Source organism: Lemur catta, chromosome 1 (assembly GCF_020740605.2).
Source record: "Lemur catta isolate mLemCat1 chromosome 1, mLemCat1.pri, whole genome shotgun sequence".
In the NCBI taxonomy this organism is placed as follows: Eukaryota; Metazoa; Chordata; class Mammalia; order Primates; family Lemuridae; genus Lemur; species Lemur catta.
Window position 1 is genome coordinate 126,621,040 of NC_059128.1, and position 24,166 is coordinate 126,645,205.

At 46.9% G+C, this 24,166-nt stretch overlaps 1 protein-coding gene across 1 annotated transcript in view; it reads right to left on the bottom strand.

The window, feature by feature from the left end:
* Positions 1-3,817: 3,817 nt before the first annotated feature.
* The window catches only part of CCDC3 (coiled-coil domain containing 3), a 68,733-nt gene continuing 48,384 nt past the window's right edge, over positions 3,818-24,166 (bottom strand). The window contains exon 3 of the mRNA XM_045533499.1: positions 3,818-6,702. Within this exon, the coding sequence (XP_045389455.1) occupies positions 6,433-6,702 (270 nt within the window). The 3' untranslated portion in view covers positions 3,818-6,432. The remainder of the gene's footprint in view (positions 6,703-24,166) is intronic.

Consider the following 24,166-nt stretch of genomic DNA (forward strand, 5'->3'; position numbering starts at 1 on the left):
CAATTAATTATAGGTCCAAAGGTAAAGATGGAATGGTAGCGTGGGCAGGGCCAGTTTCATGGGCCTATAACCAGTGCAGACACCACAGCTTCATCCTTGGAAGGGTCCCACACTTTGTTTCATGCTCTGTTAAAAAGGGGTCATTTTGCACTGGGGTCCCACAAATCATGCAACTATACATGATGCTGAGATAGGGAACCAGCAGGCCTTACTCAATGAAAAGTCATAAGCTCTGAAACTAAGTCTCTGCTAAAACAGGAAACAGCAGAGAAACTGGTTGGTGACTTCAGGTCACCATCACTGCTTATTTTACACTAGTTATAATACATTAGCATACTAAAAGAAACTCCCACCAGCTCCATGACAGTTTACAAATGCCATGGCAACTCCCAGACATTGCCCTATATGGTTTAAATGGGAGGGGAACCTCTGGTCCCAGAAATTCTCTACCCCACTCCCAAGAAACTCAGGGACAATCCTCCCTTTGTTTAACACACAGCCAAAAAATAACCATAAAAACAGGCAGCTGGCAGCACACAAGTGCTGCTCTGTCTATGGGGCAGCCACTTTTTCTTTCTTTCCTCCTCAGTAAACTTGCTTTCGCCTTACTCTGTCGGGCTTGCTCTTGAATTCTTTCTTGTGCGAAACCAAGGACCCACTTGCCTTCAAGTGGATCCCAGTTTTGGGGTCCACTTTCCTGTATCAACGGTGAGCCATGAAGAGGAGAACTGGGCTCTTGGTGCAAAGTAACTGTCTCACCAAGGCCAGGAGCTTACGTATGGTCCTTAAGCAAAACAGGACCACCTTTATCGGACAGGGAAGAAATTGCTACTTCTGCTAGCAGGGAAGCTGGATAGCGTTTATGAGTTCTGGGTGATTGGACTTAATGTATCCATTAAGAATTTTGAGGTTCCCTTCATTTCTAATTACTAAGATTTTTGTGTGAGTTCTGGCAAGACTGTGACTTCAGCTGAAGTTTCTCTGGGTCTGATTTTTGGCTATGTCAGCTTTGTGATTAGATAAATGGAATTTCTTGTTGTTTGATCATGGTTTAGATCGAAAATTTGAAACCTTGAGCCTGTTCTTTGCTTTTTAAAAAACAAAACAAAACAAAACAAAAAAAACCTTTAGTACAGTTAGAAGAAACCATTCAGCCCCACAGTTTTTATATTCCTTGTGCTCTCTATTATGGTTTATCAGAATAGCAATGCAATCTACCAAAGCCCTGCCTTCAGTAGAAATTTCTTTCCAGGAACCCCACGTGGTAACTTACGTAAATGTTTTTTAGCATCATGTGTTGTGGACTTTTAACATCCTGCCCTCTAACGCTAACCAGAACTTAACTACTTCCAAAACCAAGTTAGAAACCACATGCTAAACTGCTTTGAAAGTATGTTATTTGCAACAACTTCTGGTTTCAATTACTGAATCATTAGTGACAGAGCCCAAAATAACAATGACTTAAACGGGGAAGAGGTTTTTCTCTCACAGATCATGGAGTTTGGAGGGAGGTGTTTTGAGGCTGGTAAGGCAGCTGCACATTGTCCCCACGGACCTAGCTCCTTCCTTTATCTTTCTTCTCTATCATACGTAGTATATAGTTCCTGCTGCCAAGGTTGCTTCATGTCACAATATGCCTGCTAGTGCTCCAGCCATCAAATGTAAGTTCCAGAAATAAAGAAAAAGGAAAAGAGAAAAGGGCACAAGGCATATCTCTCAACAGAGTAAATATGCTCTAAAGAGCTATCCTGTGACTATTACCTATGTCTTCCTAGATACCCAGTGAAAGGCTCAAAAATGTAGGCTGGGAAATGTAGTTCTATAACTGGGCCCATTGTCAACCACAGCATCACAGGGCTCCTGTTAGTAAAAAGAAGCAGAGAATAGATATTGAGAAAGAACTTAAAAGGTGAAAGCATTTTCTAGATCTGTACTACCCAGTGTGGCCATGAGCCTTATGTGGTTGTGTAAATTTAAAGTAATTAAAATAAAACTTTAGTTCTTCAGTCACACGAATCACATTTTAAGAGCCAGTAGCTCCCACAATGGACAGTGAATCTCCCTCATTGCAGAAAGTTCTATTGGCAACTGCTGGTCCAGACTTGCCATAACTACACACATGGCCATTTCGTGATTGGTGTTTTTATTATTTTTACAATTGGTAAATTTACGAATTGGATGAAGAAACCTGGTGAAGCATATTAACAGTGGCCAGGGAGATGGGAGGGAGGAGGAGGGATGGGAAAAGGGAAGAAGAGAGTTTTAATGGAAACTGATGAAGAGTGTCCAATGCTTCAGATTTGCAGATTGATAAGACTAGGGAGAAAGTGGATTTGGCAGTCTGAGCCCTTGAGAGCGGTGTGGACCAACACCCAGTTCCGATGGGCGAGGAGGCACAGTAGTATTACTGAGCAACAAGCTCACAGCCCAATGTGCATAGAAATCAATACTTGGTATCGGTTTTTGAAAAAAAGAAAAAGCTTTATTGCAAGATCGACCAGCAAGGAGACAGGAGGAAGGCTCAAATCTGCCTCCCTGATTTGGAGTCTGGGGCAAGTTTTAAGGGGTTGGAGAGCAAGGGAAAAAGTATTAGAGATGCTGGCTTGGCGGGGTCTGATCAGACCTCTCTGAATCAGTCCATTTATGGCATGCGGAGTGGTGGGTACCAGATCGTCCTCATTGTGGGAACTTTCCCTTTGGCATAGGCTCCAGTGGTGAAGTTCTGGTTATGTGTTGACTTCTTGGTTCCATGGAGAGGGAACATCAGTTCCAAGTGCTATTTGAGGTCAAAGTTTCTCTCCTCTGCGCATGCCTGGGCTATCTGATTTGCAGTTTCAGCCCTACCGGATCTGCAAAACAACTTAAGAAACATTAGGCAACAGGGTAGAATCTGTTTGAGCTGGTCCTGTGGTTATAGGAGGAGGTGAGAAAATGGAAGTCAGCGCTTAGCCATGATGCCTGAAGAATTTCTGTGGTAGATTAGGGAACGGGGCCAAGGCAGTAACCAGCAAGAATCAAGGGCAGTGGATGCCTGTTCTTGTGCTTGTGGTTTGTGTGTTTGCTTCTGGCTTTTTTCCCTGGGATGAGTAGATCAGAGTGTGGCTGGAGGATTATAACAGGGATCCCCAAAGAGGAAAAGGTTTATGATAAACGGGGAATATTGGGGAGCCCAGTTTGGTGGAAAGCAGTCTGAACTTGTAACAGGGAAAGATCATCCAGTTGACACTGGGTGTGGTCAGTGGGGACATGCTGTCCTTTGGCTTGGGGGCAGGAGAGAAGGAAGGGAAGGACAAGACTGGGTGAGTAGGCAAGGGAGTTTACGTTTCTGATGGACCATATTTTCTTGGTAAATGTGGAGGAACAGCTAACTGCTGAGTGTGAAAGACAAGGAGGTGGCTTGGGAATAAGGAACATGAAAAAGAGCTGGAAAAGTTGTACAGTAAATGGAAAAGAGGTCAGAGTTCCAGATAAAGATTGACAAGAAAATTTTATGAAATCCCACCAAATACTCTCGTATTCTGATATGCATTGTGCCTTTCTGGTGCACATTAATAATTGTAAGTAACATCTATATATGGAATACTTGCAGAGTGTCAGGTACCATGCTATGTATTTAATTGCATAGTTCCATTCAATCCTCCTAACAGCCTTTGGGGAAGGAGATTGCAATTATCATGCCCATTTTACAGATGAGTAAGTACAGAGAGAAACAAAGGCAGAGTTGGATCCCAGTTTGACCACCTGTAGAGTTGTGTACCTTGGACAATTTATGTGACCTCTCAAGGCCTCAGATTCCTCTTGGAGCATAGGGATTGAGGTCTCTATTTCATGAAATTATTAGGAATATTCAGTGAGATAGTATGTGTGAAAGAGCCTAATACACGCTGGGTGTTTGATTTTTTTTTAAGCCATCCTAGACTATGAATTGGCTGCTGAGCTGACAATTTGATTCAAAGTCATTGTGACAAGAGTTTGTATTCTCTCTTCCCAAAGAAAGACGTGGCCTTATAGCACAGAGGTGAGGATCCCTGTTAACTCCCTCTGCCAAGCAGGTATCAAAAAGGTGCGATGCAGACTGGTGTAAAAAATAATAATAATAATTTAAAAAAAAAACAGAAACAGTAGCAATAGAGGTGGTGGGCTGAACTGGAGCTCACCAAAGGTGTCATATTCAGACAGTGTAAAAAGTTCATCCCCATGCAAGTTGTGGTCCACAGCCTGCTGACTTCTGGGGACTATAGTTTAAAGATTCTAGATTCGAACAAGGTCTTGTTTACTATGTGACTTTGGAAGTCACTTGGCCTCCTTGTACCACGAAGGGAAACTGAACACTGGCCTGCATCTCAGAGAAAGTGCTCAGACAGGCTGGCGACTGTGTGTCATGAAAAAATTCCTACTAGTGCAATTAACAGGTGGCAAGGGCTGTGCGATTACAATGCATTAGATGATAACAGGGGCCCGGAGGGTTCCCCTTGGCAACAGATCTCCGTGAGCTCTGAGGACGCTGATTAACAGCACTGCTTGTCCCTTGCCAGGAGCAAGGCAGAACCCTGCTTTGCTGCAGGTGTGTTGAGAGCTGGAAACCCGGGCAGAGGCAGGGTCAGGCCACATCCAAGCAGAGCAGCTTGACCTCAAGTCTCCCGCATGCCCCAGCCACTCACAGGTGTTCCCCCAAAAGATCTAAATCCCTTTTCCAGGCCAAAGCTGGAAATCCTGAAATCTCCCTGACCCAAAAGAAACACTCATTGCCTCATTGTCGTGGTTGAAATCGCTGCTCGTATTTATTAGAAAAGCAGAACAAATGCATCTGTCCAAGCACTGGCTGTAAATCAGCCAGCCTAAGGCTCTCCATTCCCTTGGGTGGGAGCAACACTGCTTTAATGAAATGTCCCCAGGAAGCAAAAACTAGAAGATGCACCTTCTACTGTGCCATACTATGAAGAACAGCTAGCAAAGTGGTGGCAGAAGCTGGGCGGTGTGAGTGCCCGTGGGCAAAAGTCCCCATGTTGTCCAGGCCAGAGCATAGATGTCTTCCCCTCGGGCAGCAGACTGCCACCGGGACACAGCGACAGAAGATTCATCCCCAGACTGGCTGCCACACCTGGCTTCCCTAAAGGAGGAAGAGTGGAGATCTGACCGTACCAGCCGCTTGCAATGGAGAAGACAGCAACCAGGCCTTGCGGTGTCTGGGGGGCTGGGGGGTGTACCCCAACGAGGGGCCAGCAGCCACGGAACAGCAGGGAAGGCACTTGCTGGCCTGGGGGGCCACTGTCAGAAGATAACTAAGAGACCACTCAGCTGACTTCTTAATGTCACCACTGGGACTCAGTCACACGTGCCCCAGTGATAAGTACAGTGAATACTCACCCTTGACTTATACCATCTTACAGGGTTTCTTTCCAAAGAGTGCGGAGTGCTTTGATCATGTAGGAACCGATGTAACAAGTGCACTGATGTGCAAATATTCCCATTGGGGTATAGACAGGCCTCGTGTGTGTGTGTGTGTGTGTGTGTGTGTGTGTGTGTGTGTGTTAGGAAGGGATGTTTGCATAAAGCAACAGAGATTGGAATGCCTGGAACAAGCCCTGTGGGAGCCTGGATGGGAAGGAGGTCAAGTCACCTGATCCCAGCAGGTAGGGAGGTGTCTTTGCAGAAGCTGTTCGAGGAGTACTGGGGCAGCTCACCTCGAATTCAGACGTTAGAAGCAATCACCGAGCAAACAAGAAGTTAGAATTTAGCAGTGGCTGAGATATTGCTCAGGTTCTCCCAGTTTAGCGACACCCAGATGAAACATGGCGTGCCCATGAAGGCAGTGGCCCTCCATGTTAAAGAGGCCCATGGGTGACAGCGTTAACTCTGGGTAGCTGGTGTTGGAAATGAGGTGTAATTCATCCTGTTTAATTACCTGCTGCCCTGCTCCCGACTGAATTCCCTCACCTGTGATGAGCTTGTTAGGTCATAACCTGTTAGGAAGGAAATGCTGGCTGGCTGGGGACGCCCTGCACGTGTCTGCAGGCATCCTCCTTCCAAAGATGTGGATAAAAAGGCACCAGAAGGTTCTAGGACCCGGAAGCTGAGAACTGCACTGGCTCGCTTCTGAAATAAAGGCTGGGCCCCTTGATGTTTTTGCACCTAGAGATTCTAAAATGTCCCCTTCCCAATCAGGGAAGTTTCCAGGCTGCTCCCAGAGCCGAGGCTGGACCGCAGGTGCTCTGGAACCTCCCCCCTGTCCCCCGCCGCACAGTGTCTGGGGCCAGGCTGGGAGGGCAGCGCGTGGGGTCGGATGCCGCCGAGCCAGCCGGGTGAGCACCCAAGGAGAAAGCAAGGCTGGCCGTTGCATCCACTTAGACTCTACCAAATGCACGATGAGAGTGTCTCGTGCACGGTTTGGGGCCGGTGCACGCACCGAGCCCCCCGCAGGCCCCGCGCCTGCTACCCGCGCAAGTAGGGGGCGCGCGCGGGCTGGGGGCCCGGGGCGTTGAGGTGCGGCCGCGCGCCGCTCGCCAGCTTCTCGCTGAGCTTGCGGTTCGCCAGCTCCAGGTGGCGGCCGTTCTTGCGCGCCTGCCGCAGGGACCGCTTGACCTTCTTCACCCGCTCGCGGAGCTGCCGGTTCCGCTTCTCCAGGGCCGCCACTTTCTGCTGCAGTTTCTTCACGTGGTCCTCCTCCTCGAACAGGGCCCTCTGCACCGAGGAGCACATGAGCTGGGGACACAAACACCGCGGAGGGAGAGGCAGGTGAGTCGCACGCCGTGCCCCGGGTGCACGCAGGGGAGCTGCAGAAGCGTCCACAGCGTTGCCGGGCGCCGCCCCCCATCGCCCCGGCCCCACGGTGAGGATGAACCTCGGGGCGTCCTTGACCGTGACCCGTCTCTGCCCTCCACCCTGGAATCCCGCAAACAGAACCCCTCTTTTGCTTTCTGTACTTGGCTTCCTTGGAGGATTTAGTTTTAACAAGATACTCTGAATATTTATCACCCATAGTAAAAAGGAAAGAGCTCCTGTGAATCACTAAAAGACCAAAACCCCAAACAGAAAAATGCGCAAAGAACATGGATAGTTCATAGGAAATGGAAATATCTCTTAAATATATGGAAATGCCTCTAAAAGCAAACTAAAGCCACAGTGAATTACTATTTGTCACATATTCGATGGGCAAAATCATGGAAAAGACAAGATTTGGGGAAGCAGGCACTGTCGTAAACTGTACGTAGAGCGTAAACCTCTATAAAGAGCAATTTGGTTCTATCAAAATGAAAACTGCATATAGTGGCCGGACGCGGTGGCTCACACCTGTAATCCTAGCACTCTGGGAAGCCGAGGTGGGTGGATGGATTGTTTGAGCTCAGGAGATTGAGACCAGCCTGAGCAAGAGTGAGACCCCATCTCTACTAAAAATAGAAAGAAATGATCTGGACAACTAACTATATATATATAGAAAAAATTAGCCGGGCATGGTGGCGCATGCCTGTAGTCCCAGCCACTCGGGAGGCTGAGACAGGAGGATCGCTTGAGCCCAGGAGTTTGAGGTTGCTGTGAGCTAGGCTGACACCACGGCACTCTGGCCTGGGCAACAGAGTGAGACTCTATCTCAAAAAAAAAAAAAAGAAAGAAAGAAAACTGCATATACCTTTTGATCTCATAATTCTGAGACCTTCTCATAAATGCTCATGTACAAAGTGGGACTGCAATATGTGTACTAACATAGTACAGCATTATATGTTACATTAAAAGATTGGAAACAATCTAAAAATACTCACCAAGAGAGGTCTGCTTAAATAAATGGTAGTAAATCCATACAATAGAAAGGTTTTCTGTCTTTAAAAGAACAAGGCAGCGCCATGTGAATGGCATTGTAGCAATATTAAGTGGCATTCGTATTAAAAGCGCATTACATTGTGTGCTAACCAAGTATCTGTATGTATCTATGTTTAAATGGGAATACACAAGAAACTGGCAAGGATAGCTAATATCCAGGCAGCAGAGGAGACTGGAGAGGAAAATTTATTTTCATTTGTGCACTTTTTGAATTTTGTATTATATGCTGGTATTACCTTTATAGTTGTGTGTCTGTATATAAAGAGGTCTTCTTATCGCTAGTCTTTTTCTTCTCCCATCTAGTCTACACTATTAAGAGCTAAGCTCACACAGAGTTTCTTGAGCCTCGACATTTCCTCTGCTTACAATTATCCAGCCCGCACCACTATGGTGCACTGCGATATGGTGATGATGGGGTTAAATGCCTGGACTCTGAGGCCAAGGCTGCCTTGGATTCAAGTCCTGCCTCTTCCTTGGGCAAGCGATGTGACCTTGGGCAAGTGGCGTGACCTTGGGCAAGTTTCCTAAGCTCAGGGTAGTGGACTCTTGGTGGAATTAGCCAGCCCCCCACTTTGGGACTGCAGGATCTGTCCTCCCCCATCCCCCCCCCCCGTCCCCCACCCTTGGAGTGCTGCAGGCTGACAGCCCTCAGCTGGGTATCTCCCCAGAAACTGCCACTCAAGGTCACACCCTATTCCTTGGGCCACCTGTATTCCATGACTGGTTGACACAGGGTTTGACAGCCAGGGCCCCTCACCCCAACAGGGAAGATTCTGAAGGACCATCCCAGCCTCAGAGTGTCCCCTGGTGGGCTACAGCCTGGGTGGAGACAGCATCGCAGGCCACCTCCTGCCTCTGCGCAATCCTCCCCTCCCCTCCCCTCCCAGGTGCAGTCTGTAGACCCCCTGCACACCACTCTCACCTGAGTCCACCTCGCAGAGACTCTGCCTGGCAACACTCAGTCTCCCCATGTGCACGATGGGATAATTACGATGGTTGGGAGGGTTTCATGAGTTTGACTTGAAAAGTGCTTAGAACCGTGCCCTGGTGCATAGTAAACGTTCACTGTTAGTCATTTTAGGACAGAGTCAAATCTCCTGAAGCTCTTAACCTCTGAGATGGGACTCAGCGTATGTCTCTGGCCTTACTGTTAAGTCTTCTGTTCACACTCTTTGCACCCAGAGCAAACTGGCGCCTGGTCCTTCATCCAACATATCTGTGCTTGCTCAGCTCAGGGGCTCTTGCTTCTGCCTGGAGATCTCAGAAGCCGCTGCGGGTCCCCTTCCACGTTGCTTTGCGCAGGGTCTCCCTCTGCACCCAGCATGCCCCCTCCCCGTCTGCATCACCCCCCAAGGCTGTTCATAACTGCAATGGCCAAGCAGCGCCAGGGAGCACGCGTCTCGGCACCCTTGACAGATTGCAAGCTTCTTAAGCCCTAGATCGCGTCGGTTTTTGTGTCCTTGTTGCCCTGGCCATTTTAGGCATACAGTTAAAAAAAAAAAAAAAAAGAGTCAAGTGAAGTGTTCCAAGAATACCTGTCTTTTTTTTTTTTTTTTTTTTTTGAGACAGAGTCTCACTCCGTTGCCTGGGCTAGAATGAGTGCCGTGGCATCAGCTTAGCTCACAGCAACCTCAAACTCCTGGGCTCAAGCGATCCTCCTGCCTCAGCCTCCCGAGTAGCTGGGACTACAGGCATGCGCCACCATGCCCGGCTAATTTTTTCTATATATATTTTTAGCTGTCCATATAATTTCTTTCTATTTTTTAGTAGAGATGGGGTCTCGCTCTTGCTCAGGCTGGTCTCGAACTCGTGAGCTCCAACGATCCGCCCGCCTCGGCCTCCCAGAGTGCTAGGATTACAGGCATGAGCCACCGTGCCCGGCCCCCTGTCCTTTAATAAGGAGCTTTGGGTTCCTGGGAACGCCACTGTTAGAGGGGAGACCACGCGTGCAACACTGCCCTCTTCTGGCCAAAATGAGACCCCTCAATTTGAGAAGGTGGGCGCAGGAAACTCCTGGGAGAACGCATGGGTATTCATATTTCCGTTGCATATGGATGGATGTTAGCTATATAACTTACTGAAGGTGTAATCTAGCCAAGCACTCGACTTTCTGTCTACCTTCTCGTTAAGTCATGGGCTTTCTATAAGTTACGGTAGATTCTTCAACCAAGAACGAGATAAAAGAGTCCAAGTGAAGTCCATTAAAACAAGAGGATTGGGTTTTTGCATGGCTGCATGTTCAGAGTTTGAAAGGGAAGAATCCAGCAGTGTGCTGGAACACATCAAAGAGGAGTTGGACACATGGTTTGCAATATTTTTCAATAGCTGCATTTAAAAGTAATAATAAAAAAAATAATGGCATGGTGGGACATAAGTAATCACCTGTTAATAGAGCTCTTTCTAAGACATGAAGAGTCTTCCTAGCAGCCCTCTGACCATGGGGCCAGAGCCCGAGGATGAACTTCACCTCCAGCAAGACTAATAGCCCAACCAAGAGGAAGAGTTTGATGATGCCCTGAAGAAACCAAGATGGGCTAGAGGGATGTCACACATGTCTGTGTGTGTGTCTGCAGGGGGAGGTGTCATTAAGAGGGAAAGATACCTTCCCAAATCAAGGCTGAGTGTGGAAGGAAGGGAGGAATTGGTGGAGTTCCTCAGTGAGTATGGCATTCTCTGGCCCTCACCGCCTCTCTTTAATAAGGGCAGGGTTTGAGTAGGAGCAAAAGGACACTGAAGGACTTTAGTAACTTGTCCAATATAACAACAGCACAGCCATGACCCGGGACTCCCTACCAGGCAGAAGGTCAGTGTCTCTGCAGCAAAGTGGGCTATGCCTCCATGCACGGGGGGCCCAGGCCGTGGGGACGAGGCTAACACTATATAGTAACGGAGCTGCTGTCAACGGTGTCTACAGGAGGCCACCTGAATCCTAAGTATCACCTCCAAAAAAATTGTTTTTCTTTTTAAGAAAGCAAGAATTTCTCAAGGAGAGCTGTGCTTTCAAATCTGTGGGTTTCTTTAAGAAACCGCCCCTTTTCTGGAATGCTTTGCAAATGAAATCAATCTCTTAAAAACTACCTTAAAAAAAAAAAAGTCCAGACATGATATTTGCTCATTTAGCTTTGTGGGTTTTTTAGTTAACAGAGAAGAGGAGGAGAAAGGCCTGGCCAAGCTGAAACAGGTACAGCCACGTTTTCTTTGAAGAAGAACCAAAGAGCAACAGTTTTATGGGGCAGCCCTGAAGCAATGGTTTCCCACCAGGCAGGCCCCTCCTCAGGCCCCCACGGGCTGGAGGAGTCACTGGCCTGCCACACGCTTAGGTACCTCCGGCATTCTCCTGCCGCAGAGTTTTCTCTGGAAGTTTCCATGTGGCCAACAGGATGCCTGCCTCACTGCGGTTGGGAAGATTGCCATAGGAGAGCCTGCTCTTTTATTTTCAAAAAGACCAAAGTTAGGCTGGGATATCCATTCTTCCTTGTCTTTTAAAAACACCACTTTTTTAAAAAATCAAAAACACCACTTTTTAAAACTATAAAAGCAATGCATGCTGATTGTAAAATAAACCTTTTTTTTTTTTTAAAAAAAAAAAAGGGACCAAAAAAAAAAGAGAAATTGATATCTGTGATTCTATTGTACAGAAATAGCCACTGTTGACATTTTAATATATTTCTTCCTACTATTGTTTCTACAGGTATAGAGATATAAATGTTTTCAATGAGATTGGAGTCATGCTGTTATGAGATTTTCTGTTCGCATTTTTTTCCACTTGACATTTTATCATGGCTATTGCCAGACCCTGGTCTGCACACTTCCACATCAGTGGAAACGGAGCGTGGCTGTGCCTAGCCACCACGAACTGCAAGCGCGGGTCAACAGTTGTTAATCGTCCCTAGCCACAGGCCAAGGGGGAGGGATGGTGAGATCGGTGTTCATGTGTCCATGAGGCTGAGTGATCTCAATGTGGCCTTTTTGGGCACCTGTCTCCAATGACAGGACAAATCTATACAGAGTTCCTCACCTGTTCTTCTACCCAAAGCCTTCCCTAAGTTTTCCTGTTCCCCCAGACAGCTCAGGTGCTGTGACAAAGTTTCCCAATCAAGATCTTGAGGGGTGACAGAAATGTATTCATGTCACCATCTAGAATCATCTCTGCTATGTCTAAGTCATTTTGGCTTCCCTGTGTTTATTCATTCTGGCGAGAAGGATGGATCGATTCTATGTCTGGCACTGTGCGGGACAGAAAGTTATTCTGCAAGGTACCAGTCAGCTTTGTCTCTGGCTAAACAAAAAGACAGTGTATTTACAAATTACTATTTCATGGTAGCAGACATCCCAAATACTCACTGAGAGGCTGCTTGCCTTCACAGCTGCTTTCAATTTAAATAACCACCTATAAAGACAAGACAAAGTGTACTTTCTAAAATGTAAAATATGAGCAAAGGGCAAGCCAAAAGCAACAACATAAATAGCTTGCCCTTTTAACACTTTGTTCCTGTTGTCGGGATTCAAAAATAAGAAAGAAGAAAAAAGGAGAGGAAATCTAGAGCAAGGATCAGCAAAGTATGGCTCGTGCACCAAATCTGGCCCACCACTTATTGTTGTGAATAAAGTTTTATTAGAACACAGCTACACCGGTATGTGTATGTATCGTCCGTGGTGGCTTTTGTACTACAGTGGCAGAGCTGGGTTGCTATGACAGAGACTGTGTGGTCCACAAAGCCTAAAATACTTAGTCTTTTTCCTCTAGAGGAAAAATTCTGAACCCTGACCTCAAGGGAGGCTCCAGGCAAATGGAGCTCAAAAGCACAGCTGACAGTGGGACAGGTTTGCAGGGCAGGCAGTCCACAGCCAGAGACTGGATGGAGGGCAAAGGGATGGAAGAAACACCAAAGTCTCCCAAAACTCTAGAGGCTCACACCTCACCCTTTTCACACCCTGATTTGTGGTGACTGCTTTGGGCTCCCAGGTCATAGGTCAGGTTTCAAAGATCCTTGTCAAGGAGGCTTTTGACTCTAACTCAGTGGACTCCTGCCCATTGCAAACCTCCAGGTGGAATTCAACAAAGTAGCTCTTTCCAACAGCCTCCCCCAGCGACATTGGAAAGGTGAGCTTTCTAGAACCTACACCTGTGCCCTGCTGGGGAACGTCAACTCTCAGTGTGGAGAAGTGCTCTGAAGGGGCTCGCTCTGGGCATACAGTAGGCCAGTTAGTTCTGAAGAGTTTGCAGTGCCCCGTGTTTTCTGACCCAGTGGAAGGCAGAGGCTGAGATTCCTTTGCCATCCGTGTGACTCTGGAACTCAGGGGAGGTTGACGGTGAGCCCACGGGCTGCTACCCAAGCCCTCTGCAGTCCTTTTTGGCCCTTTCTGTAGATGGGCTGGAAATGCAGCTTTGTTCGACCATCGTCTGAAAGCCTTCGGAGACAGAGATACATGAGGAGGTGGGTGGGAGGGCCACGTCGGTGCACAACGGTTTCCTGCATGACTCGCCAGGACCAGCCTGGATGACACCCAGGGCTGCTGAACAAACTCCCAAGCCTGGGAAGTGACAACAGGGCAGTTCTTCTGAGGACTCTCTGGAGGAACAACCTGAGATTCCTATGACTGTATTTGGCTTGGCAGCTGGTTCTCTGCTCCACCCAAAGTCAAAAGCGCTGTCTCCCTGGTGCCAGGAGCCCGACAGAAGGGAAGGCGTATGCCGGGACAGGCTGCAGCCAGAAGGGGAGGTGAATGGAGAAGAGGCAGGAGGTCTCTTCCCACCTGGCCTGGCCGGGCATGACCCTCCCTCCCAGACCTGGCGTCCTCCCCCACTGCCTCTCCCCCATGCTGCCCAAGGAGGTGGTAGCAGAGCAGTGCGGGGAAGAAGGAGTTTTGGGGTCAAGCAATGCTGGGATTGAATTTTGGCTCAAAGGATTCCACACCCCATGTACCCAGATACTTGCTAGAGCTCATGGGGCATGGGGCCCACTCTGCCCCAAGACCCCAAGACAGCAGTGGGGACTTGCTTAAGTCAGTGACCTCGTCTTAGCTCAGTCTCCTCATTTATACAGTGGCCATAATAATGCCTCTGCCACAGAACTGCTCCAAAGATTAAATCAGATAATATACATAAAGCACATGACATGGCGCCTGGAGTAGAGTGAACAGTACACAAAGCTTTTGCTGTTATTGTTCTTCCAGAGTTTGAGCTTTACTGAGCAGATCGCTCCTGCCCAACCACAGTAGATCCTCTAAGTGTCTACCTTTGAACTTGCAGTTCCTTCCGCATACAAAAGTCTCCACTTCCCACCTGCCATGCCTTTAACCAATGGATGAGATTCTACTTATGCTCTAAGTCTCGGTTCCAGAGTCACCTCCTCCGTGAAGCCTTCCTGATTCCTCCAGGCAGAGCCCTGTCATCTCCCCCTGGTTCCATTGTCAAGTTTATCACGTTGTGCTCCAACCCCTGGCCACCGTGACTCTCCCAGACCGGGTGCCCCTTGGGCACAGGGCTCCAAACTTTTCAACCTTGCATCTAACACCTAGCATGCAGCAAGCACTTAAAAAATAAAGGAAGGAAGGAAGGAAGGAAGGGATGCAGCTTGAAATAGAAATAAGTCATCATCAGTGACCCCAAACAGGCAGCTAATGGAGATGCTGGAAGTACCTTTTGAACGTCGGTGATGGGTTCACCACCGTTCCCGCGAAGCCCTGCTTCCCAAGAACAAAGTTCGCTTTCACTGTGTGTCCTGGTGAGGTCTGGAGCTGGCTGTCAGGATCCCTGAAATCCGTGCATGTTCCTTTTCTGATCCCTGCCACCCCTCCTCCCCCGACGTTGACTCTGTTATTTTGTACATCCTCGAACCAAATCCCACCAGAGCTGCGGGACGTGATGCAGGCGAGAAAAGAAAGTCCATTTCATGGGGGAGCTGCTGGATGACAGAAGACCCGGGTAAATTTAGAAGGGATCACATTTCAGGAAATGGAGCCTGAGCCAGCGCTGCCATGCGCTGGGAGCAGCAACAGCCGGATGTGAGGACAGGCCGGACGGGGTCTTCCGTGGCTAGGGCTGAAGTCCCGAATTGCCCATGATTAAAACCAGGAAAGACTTCGCTGTCCTGCATGAATTCCCTGCCATCGGAGGGAAGGGGAGTTTACTGGCTAAGCTCAGTTACAGAGATCATAAAGCTATATCTTCAGATGCTGCCACTGCAAAGTGTTTCCCAAAGTGGGGTCTACGGAACCCTCATCTCAGGAGATGCTGGTGCGGTAATCAAAGGGCTTGTTCTAGTCAAATAAGAAATGCTGCAGAGTGTGTCATTGTCTTTGACATAATACTCGTTAGCATAGCCACGCACATCTCTAACTCTGTTTCACCCCAAATTTCATCTGCCTCTGGCAGAACTCGCCAGGATACAACAATAGAGTAACAAGAGTGAGTGGCCAGGCCACTGAGCTGTGAGCAGCCTTCTGCATTTCCCCGGGGAGTTTTGCAAATATTTTCTCTTGTTTATGATGTGAACAAGAAACCACTGGGGAACCTCTAGTGCTTCCTAGAACTTCCAAGGGGAGGAAATATTGAAACCACAGATTCTTGGGTAGGAAGGCTACTGCCAGCTCTCATTTAGTGTCCATAGTGAGTGAAGAAAAGGCTCCCAGGTGAAGTGGGAAGGGGGATGTTTTGCTTTTTTTTTTTTTTTTAGGGTCCCAGAAATTCACTCCAGAAAACCCGCCACGTCACAGTGGATGGGGCACTGTTCTAGGTGCAGTCGTGTTCTGTGAGTTACAGACTCTGGAAGACGTCTTCCAACCTTTGATGTCTCTGAATGTTTAGTCAAAGCCACCTTGGGTACCTTAGTCCTCGGGCACCATAGTCATAGTCGTTAATTCTCTTCCATGAAAACACTTAGGGGACAATAAACCCTCTACAACAGACTGGCTGGTGCAGGCACTCCTTTGGGAAGGAATGGTGCCATTCATGGTCACTGGAATCGCAGGTTTTTATGAAGGTCAAGAATCTGACTATTGGCATCCTGGGCTGCAGGGGAGGAAGGGTGAACAGACCTGATACTGTAGCCTCCTCCCCAAACCCCAGCAGTTGACAGGCTTTCTACCCCTGGGACACAGGGGACCATGCTCATTCCTGTCCCAGCCCTGGGGGTGCCCACCCTGGCTGAGCGACATGTGTTGAGATTCCAGTGGGTTCTTTAACTCCCTATCTTGGGTCATTGCTGTTGCCCAAGGAAGGAGTAGGTCATGAGCCCAGTCAAACTTACCTCTTGCCTCTGGACCTCTGAACTTGGTCCAGGAAGAGCTCAAGGCAGCCCCTCCTGGGCACAGCAGTGAGGCTGCTGACCATGAACCCAAGGTCCAGGGCACCAGGTCCACCCAGGAGGGGGCATTCTGGACAGACGCTGGCCCAGGGCCACAGTGGCCTGCTCTGCCTGACCCATCTCTGCTCCGATGCTGTGTCACAGTCAAGGGTATCACGTGATTAGGGCTCAGTCTCCAGCCCTTCGACTGAGACAGCAGCAAAGCGCCAGGCTCTACGGTTCCTCCCGACGGCTGGTGTGTGTGCCCGGTACCGTCAGTACTGGCTGAAAACCCCAAGGGCTCCTGACCACCCGCCCTCCCGGGGAATGTGCTGGAAATTTACGAGCTGTGAGCGCATTCGTGTTTACTTCTCAGAGCCTGATGGCTTGTCCACGCAGCCACATGCAGGCTCTGATTCAGCAAACAGTCTGTTTATCTGGGAGAGTTTATCAATCCCAGACACAGGCTTTTCTGCTACTGAACCAAGACAGGTGGCCCTAGAGCTCTCTCCTTGGACTGGAAGGGGCCGGGGTGCAATTTAGCAAGAACTTGCTTCAAACGTGGCTCCGCCACTCGCCAGCTACATAGCTGTTTTCCTTCTTTCTGAAAGTGGAGACACTGTAATAGTGTCGTGGAAAGGCACAGCATGTTTGGTGAGCCTTAAAGCCACAAATGTTGACTGTGGTTATTGTTACGTACCACCGGGCTCACGTCCCACAATCAATTCTCAGTTAATATTCTATCTGGTGAAAATATGATTGGAAACCTGTAAACAACACACGACAAATCCACACTGAAGCACAATGATACATATTTCTGCCAATTCAAGGGTTGTCCTTTCTGGCTTGGTATCTCACGTAAGTCCTTGCAAACTTGTAAGTTTAAATAACATAGGGCAAAATTTATGGGCAGAAGGCAGTAAATTGCAGAATCCTCCCCAGTGCATGGTGGTGGCCAGATCTTGTGACAAATAAAATACATTGTATGTGTAAAGAAATTTTACATATGCCTCAATTAACTGTTCCACTACACAAACAACCTAAGTTATTCCTAGCTACCTCTTCAACAATTTGCTGTTCCATCTTCCTAGAATGCTGTTCCATGACTCTGCAGGGCAGGTTCATTCTCATCCTGGTTCCTGTGTCACCTCCTCAGATATCTTCCCTTGCCACCCTGTAAACGGCCTCTATCTCATCACCCTGCTTGTGTGCCTAACAGCATTACTGGGGACTTATTAATGGTTAATTGATTCTTTCTTCCACAACAGTATACAAGGTCTGTATCTCTCACTTTTTACTGCCATAGCCATAGGGCTTAATACTGTGCCCTGACACACAGGAGGTCCTCAAGAGAGTGACTTTTGAATGAAATAATGAATTATAAAATTATTACATGCTCATTATTTTATAAAATTGGAAACTACTATTGAAAAATAGAAATCTTGTCACCTCACCGCTCAAAGACAACTTTCATTTCTTTTTTAGTGGCATGAATTTTTTAACCTGGTTATAAACAGACTATATTGACTTTTTAAAAATTTTTTAATGTTTGAAAAATATTTATTTAAATGAAATACACAGACAAAAATTGTTGATCATGTACAACATAATGTTCTGAAATAATACATTGTGGAATACCTAAACTGATCTAATTATCATATGTATTGTCTCACATGCTTATTTTTTTTGGTAAGAACACTTAAAATCTACTCTTATAGCAATTTTCAAATATACAATATCTTAATTTCTTTCTTTCCAATTTGGATGCCCTTTATTTCTTTCTCTTGCCTAACTGCTCTGGCCAGGACCAGTACTATGTTGAGTACAAGTGGTGAGAGTGAATATCCTTGTCTTATTCCTGGTCTTAGAGGAAGAGCTTTCAACTATTCATCGTTAAGTATGATGTTAGCTGTGGGTTTGTCAGTGGTGGCTTTTGTTGTGTTGAGGTGTATTCCTTTTATACCTGATTTGCTGAGAATTTTTATCATGAAAGGAAGCTGAATTTTGTCAAATGCTCTTTCTGCATCTACTGCAATGATTGTAAAGTTGTTGTACTTCCTTCTGTTAATGTGGTGTGTCTTACATATAGATGTGCGTATGTTGCACCATGCTTACATTTCTGTGACAAATCCCACTTGATTGTGGTTAATGATTCTTTTCATGTGCTGTTGGATCCTGTGTGCTAGGATTTTGTTGAGAATTTTTGCATCTATGTTCATCAGATTTTGGCCTATAATTTTTTTTTTTTGGTAGTGTTTTCATCTGGCTTTGGTAACAAGGTAATGCTAGCCATGTATAATGATTTTGGAAGTATTCCCACTTCTTCAATTTTTTTTGGAAGAATTTGGGAAGGACTGGTATTAATTCTTTTTAAAATGTTTGGTGGAATTCAGCAGTGACATCATCAGGTCCTGGGATTGTCTTTGATGGGAGACTTTTTATTGCCAATTCAATCTCCTTACTTAGTGGTCTCCGCAGATTTTCTGTTTCTTCATGGTAGTTTCTGTGTGTCCAGGATTTTATCCATTTCTTCTGGGTTATCCAATTTGTGGGCAAATGATTCTTCATGGTAGTCTCTTAGAGTTATTTGTGTTTCTGTGGTATCAGTGTAATGTCTCCTGTTTTTTGATTTTATGTATTTTGAGTCTTCTTTTTTTTTTTTAGTGTAGCTAAAAGTTTGTCAATTTTATCTTTTAAAAAAACAAACTGTCTTATTTTTTCATATTTTTCTGGTATCTCTTTCAATTATTTCTGCTCTGATTTTATTATTTCCTTTCTTCTAATAACTCTGAGCTTAGTTTGTTCTTTTTGTAGTTCCTTGAGAGGTAACATTTCTGCTTGAGCAATTCTGCTGTTGGTGTTTTCTACTGTATTTTTCATTTCCCTCATTGTATTTTTCAGCTCTAGAATTTGTGTTTGAATTTTTTAAATACAATTTGGATGTCAGTTAAATTTCTTCTTTTGGTCATTTATTGTTTTCCTGATTTATTCAATTGTTTCTCTGTAAGGGGTGGGGGTGGAGGGGTAGGTCACTGAACTTCCTTAAAACAATTATTTAAAATTCTTTGTCAGGCCGTTCATAAATCTTCATTTCTTTAAAGTCAGTTACTGGTGCTTTATTCTTTTGGTGGTGTCATGTTTCATTGATCCTTGATCCTTGTAGCCATGGGTTGGTATCTGCATATTTGAGGAACTAGAGACCTATTCCAGTCACTGCAGACTGGCTTTGTTTGGGGAAGCCCTTCAGCAGTAGCCTGCCCAGAGATTCTGGGCAGGCCAGGTGGTGTGGTCCATGGATGAGTTTGCTGCTGCAGTCATTGGGCAGGCTGGCCTGGTACTTGGTTCCATGGAGTTAAGCCTGGAACCTGAATCCACTAGGGTGGTTCTGTTCATTGGGTCTGTGGAAGCCGTCCTAAACCCTAGGTCTACAGGGACTGACTTGGCACTGGGGTGAATCTTGAGCCTGGGTCTTTAGGGGCTGACCAGGTACTGGGATGGGTGTTGAGCCTTGGTCCGTGGGAACCAGCCTGGTTCTGGGGCAGGTGTGAAGCCTGAGTCCATGAGGGCTGGCCTGTGTTTGGAGCCATAGGGACCAGCCTAGAGGCTGGTGTATGGGCACTTGTCTAGAGGTTAAGCACATGAGAGCTGGCCTGAAGCCCAGGTCTGTGAGGGCTGGCCCAGTGCTGGGACATGCCTAAACCCTGGGTCTGCTGGACCATAGCACTGTAGGTGCTAGCCTAGTGCCTGAGGCCTGGGGCTCTGTGGACCAACCTGACTCAAGTCTGGTCTAGAACCTGGGGTAAGCCTGGAGTCTGGGGCCATGAGGACTGGACTGGCCTAAAAGCTGGGTCTGTGGGTGCTGGCCTGCTGACTAGGGCTACAGGGGCCTCTCTGGTATTGGGGTGAACCCCAAGCCTGGAGCAGTGAGGGCTATCTCAGAGCTGGGGCTGGTCTAGAACCCGGGGCTACAGGAGCAGGCCTTTATGTTCAGTTCAGAGGTACCAGGCTGGAGTCCATGGGGCCCTGCATGGCACTGGGCTTTTCTGGGGGCAGGCCCAGGGTTAGGATCTGAGACAAAATCCAGTGCTCACTTCCCTCACCTTCCGCCAAATGGAGAGTATCTCTCTCCATGCTGTGCTGCCCGGAGGTGCGGGAGAGGTGATGTGGGTCACGTAAAACTGTTTTTCCTGCTCTCTTCAATGTGTCTTTTCTTATTTTTGTGCTACAACCTGATGCTGGGATTTCTCATCTGGTTTCCTAAGCTCTTGTGAAGGTGTTTTCATGGGTGGATAGTTGTTCAAATTGATTTTCTGCATAGGAGGTGAGTGCTGCAAAGCCCTATTTCCACCATCTTGCTGACATCTTATTTCTTAAACCACACCGTGTCTTTTATGGTGAATTTTGCTTTTTTTTTTTTTTTTTAATTGACATTGCATGAAAACATTACAACCCATGGGTTTCATTATTCCTTAATTTATTAGCCATATTCCTTTTGTTGAGTACTTGGGCTGTTTCTAAATTTTGTACTGTTTTAAAGGATGTTGAAGAATTTGACACAGCACATTTTTCTTTATCAGGATTATTTCTTTAGGATTGACACTTGAAAGTGAAATCATTAGATTGGAAGTAATGAATGTTTCTTAGAATTGTGCTTTATGTTGCCAACTTGCTTGCTAAAAATGTACTGATTTAAGGTTTAATTTTTTATATTTTATTGACCCAGAATGTACTTGGGTATAGTATGAAGTGAATATATAAATAAAACTTTTCCAAATAGCAAATCCATTATTCTCCCATATTGTATAAAAATACTCCTCTCTTCCCCTCACCCACCCCAATTTGTATTACTTCCTCCGTTAGAAGTGGACCTATTTATCTATGGGTTAGTACTCCAACACCATATGGTTTTTATTAAATTATAATATATTATGTGATAGGATATTCCCTTTTTTAAAAAAAAATTCTTGGCCAAAATTTTTAAAATAACAGAAGGAGGATTCTATAAAGATCTTAAAATAGAGTAAGTAACCAATGCAGTTCATATACATTTGAATGGATCAAAATCTATAGACTAATATTAGATTATTACAAAGTTATACTTTATTTATGTTTTTACACACGGTCTCGCTCTGTCACCTGGGCCAGAGTACAATGTTGTCATCATAGCTCACTACAGCCTTGAACTCCTGGGCTCAATTGAGCCTCTCTGCCCATTATTTTTCTTAAGTACATTCTTTTCTTTTTTTGCCTGCGTCTGCTTGCTAGGGAATTAAGTACACTCTTGATGTTATTTTTCTCTTATTCCTAATCGGGGAATAAAGCCATAAAATTGTATGCTTCATTCTGGATTTAACCTATTGCCTCTTCTCTTCTCATTACCTATGAAGAAAAATATGCACAGATGTTCACAAGGGGGATAAACAAGGCTGATCACTGTAGAATTGTTTATTATAAGAGTGAAAACGTAGGAATAACGTTAACGCCCATCCATAAGAGAACCGCTACACAAACTACAGCCCACCCACCCACCCTACGTAATACTATGTGCAATTGAAAAGATGAAGGGGGAAGATCTCCAACATCCCAAGTGGGGGTAAAAAAAAAACACTAAATTTTAGCACCATTAATATGATGCCATTCATAGCCCCAAAATGCCCCCATATCTATATTTTTAAGGGTCCATGTGTATGTGTATAAAGGCCTAGTCAGAGGTCTGGATGAATCTTTACTGTTAGCGTGGATGTCTCTGGGGAGGGGTCTGGAACTCGGCGTGTGAAGGAAGCTGTGTTTTTAAGAGTCACGCGCCGCGAAGGGGCCGTGTTTCTCCTGCGTTCACCTTGGTGCCGTAGCACCTTGCTGTTCCTTCCGAACACGCTTGGCACAAACTTGCTCTACAGAGGGCCCCGGGCACTAGCACGACATGGCATTCGGCTCCCAGGGAGATGTGCTAGGACTCAGTCCTCACCCTGCAGGGATCACAGAGACTTTGCTGATGCCATTTTAGGTAAGAGCTGTGCTCAGAGGAGAGGGCGTTTGACCAGAGATGGATAGTGACTTGGAAACCCTGTCACGAGTAGAATCCAGGCTTCCCTGGCTACAAGTCACAAGTTCCATCCGGTGGGCCAGGAAGGGTCCCCAGCAGTGGGTTCCGTCAGGTGAAAAGCATGGGAAGGCTCTGGGGCATCAAACTCGGACAGTGCAGGGCTTGTTTGTGGCTGTGGGCAGGCGCAGTTAATTTATGCAGGGCAGAAAGCTCACTAGCCTGGGGACTTGGTCTTCGCTGTGTTCTAGTGTGGGAGAAAGCATTTACTGAGCATTCGCTGTGTACCAGGCACTGTGCTAGGAGTTTTGGACACATTCTCTTACTAAATTCTGACCTTCAACCCATATGGGAGGTTGTCCTATTTGCCCTATGTATAGATTATAAAAATAAAGCTCAGAAAGCTGGAGTCACTTGCCTAAGGCCCTGTGACAAGTGATGGAGCTTGAGCTTGAACTTGAAATCAGACCATCTGTCTTAAAAGGTGGTGCTCCCCTGCTTGTTCCTCCATGCCAGCCTGACTATGTTACCTACAGGAATAGGTAAAATAAGGAGATTGAATTTGCAAAGCAGGGGCTCAGGGGCTGATTTGAGTGGCCCTGGGCTGCACGTGACAGCACTGTCCTTAGGGGACAGCCACCTCCCAACTGCTCTCAGGAAAAACACAGGCAAACTACATGCTACGATACTTGCCTGGGACAGAGTGGTTTTAGTTACCAAAAAAAAAAATCAAACTGAAAACCACAATTCCAGATGACTGCCTTCTTACCCGCTTCCATAATCCCACTTGCGAGCAGTCTGGGTATTCAATTTAAAATGAATTAAGGAGGCAACTTCAGGAGGACATCGGTCCCTGCTTTGAAAACCCACAGTTAATGAACATCAAATTCCATTCGAGTCTGTGAGAAGGTGACCCTTTGCGACTTGTAAACTTTATACACGCTCTGTGGCCAGAGTCTCCTCTGCACTGTGTCCACATCTGTGGGGAGGGTGTGCCCGGGGCTCAGAGTCCAGCCTGTGCAGCCTCAGCAGCTGCCCCCCCGCCCCCGTCATCCCAACAGTGCCCTCTGATGAACTTGAACCAGGGAGTCCTGCCCACTGCCAGACTACACTGACCAGTGGAAAAGCCAGGAACCAGGCCCTACTGGTTTTTTTAAGAATGATTCTTTTTATCATAGTAAAATACAAATAACATAAAACTTATCATCTTTATCAATTTTTATTTTTGAGACAAGGTCCCACTGTCGCCCAGGCTGCAGTGGCACAATCACAACTCACTGCAGCTCAAAATCCTGGGCTTCTGTGATCCTCCCACCTCAGCCTCCCGAGTAGCTAGGACTACAGGCACGCACCACCACCCCTGGCTGATGTTTTAAAACTATGTTTTGTAGACACAGCTCACTGTGTTGCCCAGGCTGGTCTTGAACTCCCGGGCTCAAGTGATCCTCCTGCCTCCCAAAGTGCTAGGACTACAGATGTGAGCCACCGTGCCCAGCCCACAGTAACTGCTTCCAAGCGTACACTTCAGTGGCACTAAGTGCGTTCACACTGTCACCACCATGCAGCTTTCCAGCCTTATCTCTGGCTCTCTAAGCATCTCCCCCCCACTCTAATTCCTGCTGTCATCTGTTCGGCTTCTGCCCTGACAAATCGCCTTCCACGTCTCCACGTGGTCCTTTGCTTTTGTGCAGAGCTGCCGTGTTTGTGAACGCAGCCTGCAGCGTGGCCTGGCTGGGAGCTCCCTGCTCAGAGGGGTCGAGAGCTGCCTTCTGTGCCAGCTCCTGAAGCCACCTGCTCCCCCGGGGCCCTGCTTTGCACCCTCCCATCAGTGTCAGGAGATGCTTGGAACCATAGGTCCTGGGTTAGAACCCAGCCAGCGCCTCCTTGGAAGCCATGTGTCCTTGAGCAGTTGACCAGACCTTAAGCAGCCTGTTCTGTCCTCCAAAAATGGGGCCACCAATGTCTGGTGGTTGTGAGGGCCTGGCCCTTGGAAGGCCGTGTTTGATGGTGACTGTCGTGCTCT